This window comes from Lolium perenne, chromosome 4 (assembly GCF_019359855.2).
Source record: "Lolium perenne isolate Kyuss_39 chromosome 4, Kyuss_2.0, whole genome shotgun sequence".
Lineage (NCBI taxonomy): Eukaryota > Viridiplantae > Streptophyta > Magnoliopsida > Poales > Poaceae > Lolium > Lolium perenne.
In genome coordinates this window covers 49,456,570-49,463,409 of record NC_067247.2, presented here as the reverse complement: position 1 = coordinate 49,463,409, position 6,840 = coordinate 49,456,570, and the positions used below count along the sequence as shown (strand labels likewise).

Genomic DNA, 6,840 nt, shown 5'->3' with positions numbered 1-6,840 from the left:
ATGAGTTTACAAAAATAAGTGCATGGAATGTGTAAATTATTACGAATCTAACAATTGGGTTTAACATGAAAAGTAAGAGCAGAAGAAACTCTATATGATATTTCTATAAAAAAAATACATGGGCAAAAGTTATTTTGCAAAAAAGGAATAATTTTCTTACAAGGAGATTGAACTCAATACCAAATGAATATATTGTTCCTACAGAACCATTTGAGCTACTCCAAAATTCATGTCATACCTGAACCGTTTTGCTTTTTATATATTCTATAGAACATATATATCAATGTATTTTTCAAAAAATTTGGGTATTCAACTGAATACCCTTGAATTGAAGTGGGCCCGCCCTGGTACCGGGCAGTCATCGACGAAGCCCTCTGTTGTTCTTCCAAGGTGGAAGAAGGCAGAGTTTGCTATCGTGACGGGCCCTCTCAATAAGCGCTTTGTTGATGGCCACATCGAGGTGTCGGGATGTTACTCTTCGAAGCTTTCTCTGGCCGGCCGTGGAGGCGAGGGGAGGAGGCGTCATGGCGAGTTCTACTCTGCTTCCTCGAGGTGGTGCGACAACGAAGAGCTCTTCACGTGGTGGTCTTGATTTCCATCACGACATACAGTCGGAAGGGCGGCCATTCGGGACGCCAAGACAACGCTATTTTCAACCTTTAGAGAGGAGGCCCTTGTTAGAGCTACTCGCTGGAGTTCACTCCTTCTCTCAGCCAAGTGGTTTGTCCCCGGCGGATTGAAGGAGACCGGCGGTGGAAGCTCAGCTATGTTGGAGAGGATCAGGGACACGGTCGCCTTTCCTGTTTTTCTTTCAAGGTCATTTATGTAATTGTTCAGGACTATGTGACTACTTCCTTTTTAGTTCGGGGTCTTTCTAAAAAAAGTATGGCAAAAATAAAATAAAATTTGTTGCCAAAATCAGGTGTCCTAAAACAGCTTTGCCGCATCATTGCGGTGCCAACACGGACTCGCCCCCACGGTGGCAATCAACCTCGAACTCCAATACTCCATACCCGCCTTCCCGGCGAATCCACTGCCGCCGTCCTCTACCTGCTGACCGGCCGGCCAGCCAGCCGCCGCCGCGGCGGAGCGGATCCGATGGACGCGGGTACAGCTCCTCCACGCTACCGCCGGCTCAGAAAGGCCTCCGACCCCTGTACCACCGCCGCCTCACCATCCCCATCGCGAAAACGAGTACCTACGGTTCCCCTCCTTCCGGTTTCTGTTGAGCTTTTCACATCCTTTCAGTCATCTACTGGCAACTCACGCCCAAATAGTGTCAGATAACACATCCGTTTAAGCAATTGTTCATACTAATGGTCTGAAACTGTAGACTGATTTGGGATTCCCCTTCCTACTTCTGGATTGCTCCACGTTTGCGGAGCAGTTCGTCTTTTTTCGATAGCGAATGCAGTTTAGTAGTATGGTTATTTTGCTACTGACGTTTTTTTAGTTAATCTCTCAATTTCTTGTTATAAACTATGGGACTAGAACACCTATTCCCGTCCATCTAATGGAGGATCTATTATGTACACTCTTTAAGCTGTTTCGCTTGTTCAAGTCATTGTTTAGTTTGTTTAGGCACAAACACCCTTTAAGGTGTTAGTCTCTGTGATTGCAGAGATCTTGATAATAACTACTGTAAAAGGAAAGTGGCTTTCTTTTCTACCTAAGTTATCTGCAATTCACTGGCTACAGTTCCATATTCTTCCTAGTTTGGGGTTCTCCTCTTTATTTCTGGACTGCTCCATGTGTTGAGGAGCCATACTGATGTTGTAGGTAGAGACAATGCAGTTTAGTATGATTATTTTGCTACTGAATTCTCTTAGTTAATCTCTCAATTTGTTCTTAAAGTATGCAACGAGAACACCTCTACATGTACATCTTTTGCAGCACAATGGAGTAACTATCCTGTACACGCATTACACTGTTTCACTTATTCATTTTCATTATATAGTTTGTTTAGGTAGAAACCCTCTTTAAGGTCTTAGTCTCTGAATTTTAGAGATATTCATAATACTTATTAACATTTTAAAACGAGTGGCTTAGTTTTCTCTCTAAGCTATTCGGAATTCATTGGCTACAATTTCACATTCTTTCCCATGGAAACGAATCCAGATGTGTATGAGCAAGGAACACACCAGTTGCTGCGAGGACAAGCTCAGCAGCTTGCCTGATGAGATACTGATCATGATCCTTGACAAGCTAGACCCACGCACAACAATAACCACCACTGTCCTGTCAAAGCGGTGGCTGGATCTTCCTCGGCGATCGTACACCTATTATGACCTCTCCGTTTATGAGATTCTCCCTCCACGCTACCACAGGCTGAAAAAAATAACCGTGGAGGCTAAGGCTGGGTATGAGGCGGAGAAGAGGGCACAGAATCTGACCGATAATACTGCTTTCAAAGACAAGTATGATCGGTTTTATGCCATCAAAGACCAGTATGAGCAGTGGATGTGGAAAGTCCATCTGGTCACACCCATCCTGCAACGTTATGAGCGTCTCGCCATGCGACGCTATGTGAAACGGGTGAATGCACTCCTTCTGCCTCCAAATAATGTTCAGCAACTGTCTATACAGAAGCTGAGGCTTCAAACCTTTAGCACGAGCAGTGTCGATCAATGGATTCCGGCAGCGGTTGGCAGATGGGGAGTTGAGGATTTGGAGATTATCATCGAGAACTCTTATCAACCATATGACTTCCGGCTATTGGATGGATACCAGAATGTGCGGCTCAAACGCCTTGTGCTATCCAATTGCTGTAATTATGGACGCACCCCGTTGTTTTTTCAGAGGCTCACAACACTCACTATGTGCGGTTTAAGTTCACGTATTCACATCATATATGATATTCTGATGAACTGTGTGCAGCTGGTGGATCTGAGGCTGAAAAATTCTCCGTATCACTGGCAAGCTTATCGGTTCAATTTTCCTGTCTCAAGGTTAAAGAATCTGCAGTTGGACAAGTGCAGCATCTGGAAAATCTATCTGACTTCGCTGCCTTGTCTCGAAACATTTGCTTTTCGGGGCCGGCCAGCGAAACTACAATATGGTGAGGTGCCTCAACTTAAGCACGTGAGTTTGGACTTCCTGGAAACTGGAGATAATGGCGATAACTACAACCTCCGTAGAAAGAGTACCTATGCACTAGGCAAATTCTTTAAAGGGACTCCGCCACCACTGGAGTACCTTGTTCTGCAACTGAGAGGGCATCAGGTGAGGAAGCATCCCTGAATGATCTCGTATTTTATTAATCATCATCATCATAACCTTGCATTGCTATATATAAGGTAGTGCTGAATATCGCTGTATCATGTATGCAGATGTGGATTGAACCAACTGTCATTCCCAGCCGTCTGATTCATCTGAAGAAGTTATTCGTTGCAAACGTGCCAAGGAGCTGGGACACATTCTGGATCTTCATCCTTTTTGCCGCCGCTCCTTTCTTGCAGTCGCTCCAAGTTCATGTATGTCCTTTGTCGACCTAATAACTAAGTTTTCTTTTCAAAACATGTACGTTTCCGGTTTTGAAAGGTTTCTGAAACGAAGTATTGTGAACTCTGAACGCAGTTTGACAGCAACTCGGAGAAGGCAAGCGGTGCTGGACCGCTAGACGTGCAGGTGGAGCAACCGCAGCAGCACCTTCACCTGCGAGAACTGGTGGTCGTCGGCTTCGACGGAGCGGCGTGGCAGACCGGCTTCGTGAAGCGGGTCATGAGGGCGTCGCGGTGGCTGCAGCGCGTCCACCTGCTGGACGGGTACGTCGTGGAAGCCGAAGAGCGGGGGCTCGGGGTCGACCTGGAGGTAGTCCCGCGCCGGCGGGAGTGGCACGAGTGCGAGAGGTCGGAGGTGCTCGAAGAGCTTGCAGACGGGACCGGCTTTCGACAGCGCAAGATCGTTTTGGAATGATTTTTGGTAGTTTGTTAGTCTGTGCTGGTGGCCGCCTGGCCGGCCTCCCTTTTTTTAGGCGTTGTAGCTGTATGCCAACGGCCTAATTATGCTGGCATAAAAGAAAGAAGAGAACAACATGTGTTTATATTGGGCATGTCTTGTGCTCTACTTTTGCTTGATTGTGCAAATGATGTTGTTCAAAGTCGATGGCTGTTCATGGTGTGGTGTGGCTTGACTCGGCAAAAATGACCACTTGGAGGGTGCCTAAAAGATATTTCCCTTTCTCGTTTTGGAAAAACCAGAAAGATTCTTAGGGTGTGTTTGGTAGGGTGAGTCAACCTAGAAAATCCGTCCTCATCCCACTTCTGCCATATGAGATAGTGTTTGTTAGATCGGGTCGTTGCGCAGAGCTAAGCCCACCTCAGGGTTCTCAGCCTAGCCAGGTTGTGAAACTCAAATCGAGCTTCACAACCCAGCTTGGCTGAGTCCATTCCGCAACTTCTCTCGGGAGGCCCGCGTGGCACCCCCAGACCCCAACCCGATGCCTCATTTTCCCCACCAACTGCTCTCACCCGTTCGTTCCTCCCCCATGACAGCTCCCGCACCCCTCCTCCCATGGCCGCCTGTCATCGTCGCGCCTCCCTTCCCCCGGCCGCCGCCGCGCATCCCCTCCTGGGGCCGTTGCCGCCCGCCGCCACCCATAGATGCCGTCTCTCCCCTTGCCGCCTGACGCCGCCCCTCCCTTGTACTTCCGACGCCGCTCCTCCCTTCCCTTGGATGCCTCCCGACGTCGCCCCTCCCCTGGCCGACTCCCGACGCTGCCCCTCCCCTCCCTTGGCCGCCGGCCGCAGCCGACCCTCCCTTGGCCGCCGCCACCGAGTCACTAGGCACTGCCCGTTGCCACCGCTGGATGCCACCCCTCCCCTGGTCTCCCGATGTCGTCCCTCCCCTGGCCGCCACCGGTCTCGCCCAACGGCCACCACCTCCGGCGAGCCACGACCCGCGACCAGTTCTGCTCGAACATGCAAATCAAGTTGAAGGACCCGCTGGATTTTTGGTTACTCTGTTTGAGGGCTTATTTGCAAAAATGCTTCACCTATCTCATCTCATACATGTGATGCCAAACAACATCTCATCCCATCTCATGCGAGCACATACATGTGGTACCAAACAACATCTCATCTCATTTCAACTTTTTTTTTTTTGAAATCATAATATATTAAAGCACGCAAGCCGCCTCATTAAAAACCTTCCAGTCCCCTTCGGTACCCTGGTAAGGAAAAGAGTGCGTCTGAAACTTGCTGCTGCACAAGACTGTTCCGATTACAAAGCGAAGAGACTTACATCATCTGCTAACTCAGCTAAAATAAAGTCAGGAGGTTCATCAATCCAAACAACAGATTGATACCCCTGAGCCTTTGCAGCTAGACTATGAGCTACTCTATTACTCTCTCTAGGGCAATGGCTAAATATGACCTTCGCAAAACCCCTCGCCAGGAAAGCACACTCTTCATAAATTGCTGCAGCAGGACCCGCTGAATTTCCATCTTGCTCCATAGTATTGATTACCTCCATACAGTCACTGTTAACCTCCAGCTTAGAGCATCCCATCTGGCTTGCCAAGATAAGACCATCCCGCAAGGCCCTAGCTTCAGCAGTAGGCGCATCGCCAATATGCTCAATTCCACAGCTACTCCCAGCAATAAACCTCCCTTTTTCATCTCTCAAAACTGCGCCGGTTGCACCTGAAAGATATTCATGAGAGAAAGCAGCATCAATATTAAGTTTCACATAATCTTCCTTTGGTCTCTCCCATCCATGACGCCTGATACCAGCATTTTTCTTAAGGGCACGAGAATAATTCAGGGCCAAAGCTGAAATAGAGAGTGCAGATTGGGCTGCCTTCTGAACCTTCTCATCATGACAAATTTTCCTTCTCTCCCACCAAAGGTACCAACATGCGGTAACGATCAATTCCTGTAAACCTAGGTCGGGTATAGTCGGCGAGGTCTTATTGTCTTGTCTCAGAAGAACTTCAAGGACACCTGATCCCGCCCGGTCTACTACACAGCTTGTTGTAATACACTCCAATAACCCCAAATTGTCCCATACTTCGGCTGCTCTTGGACACTGGAAGAAAAGATGTCTAGTGTCCTCACAATGGACTTGACAGATGGGGCATAAACTACTAGTGATAATGTGCCTATTTGCCAACACTGCCTTGCAAGGAATTGCACCGTGCAGAAATCTCCAAGAGAGAATTTTAACCTTTGCTGGCACCCGTAATGACCATAATTTGGCCCACACTGGATTCACTGCTGCCGTCCCCTGCTGATTAGTTCTCCTCAGTTTCTGACCATGCTGAAAATCCCACTCAGTATGATATGCCGATCGGACAGTAAAAATACCAGTCTTGGTACAGTTCCAAGACACAAAGTCTTCCATCATTCCAACAGCTAGAGGAATTTTCAGAATTCTATTAGCATCCACGTGAAGGAATAATTCTCTAATAAGCTCCTCATCCCAACTTCTAGTCTCAGGCTCAATTAGTTCTGAGACCTTTGTGTAGACAACGTTTCCTCTCGGAGTTAAAATTTTCCTTGACGGGCTAGAAGGGATCCAAGCATCGGACCAAATATTAATATTTGTCCCATCTCCAACCCTCCAAATGTGCCCTCTTTTCAGAGTTTGTAGGCCAGCCCAAATGCTCTGCCATGTATAAGATGAGCCTTTTTTTAGTTCAGCATTCAGAATATCTCCATTTGGGTAATACTTGGCTCTTAGTACCTGCGCACATAAAGAGTCTGGTTCACATAGCAACCGCCAGCTTTGCTTTGCCAACAAAGCTAGATTGAAACAATGAAGATCCCGAAATCCCATGCCACCCTTGTTCTTTGAAACACACATCTTCCACCAAGCAAACCAGTGCATATGCTTCTGATC

The 6,840-nt window shown here is 47.6% G+C and overlaps 1 protein-coding gene across 1 annotated transcript; it reads left to right on the top strand.

Annotated features, from left to right (window-relative positions):
* Positions 1-948: 948 nt before the first annotated feature.
* Positions 949-4,114, top strand: LOC127292456 (uncharacterized). Its single transcript, XM_051321851.2, has 4 exons — positions 949-1,194; positions 2,119-3,222; positions 3,330-3,473; positions 3,577-4,114. Exons 1-4 carry the CDS (start codon positions 1,099-1,101, stop codon positions 3,913-3,915), a joined length of 1,683 nt encoding a protein of 560 aa, XP_051177811.1. The 5' UTR covers positions 949-1,098; the 3' UTR covers positions 3,916-4,114.
* Positions 4,115-6,840: the final 2,726 nt, after the last annotated feature.

Coding starts and splice junctions, on each gene's coding strand:
- LOC127292456 (XM_051321851.2), top strand. CDS start 1,099: ATGGACGCGGGTACAGCTCCTCCACGCTACCGCCGGCTCAGAAAGGCC. Junction 3,223..3,329: donor TGCAACTGAGAGGGCATCAG/GTGAGGAAGCAT, acceptor TCATGTATGCAG/ATGTGGATTGAACCAACTGT. Junction 3,474..3,576: donor TGCAGTCGCTCCAAGTTCAT/GTATGTCCTTTG, acceptor CTCTGAACGCAG/TTTGACAGCAACTCGGAGAA.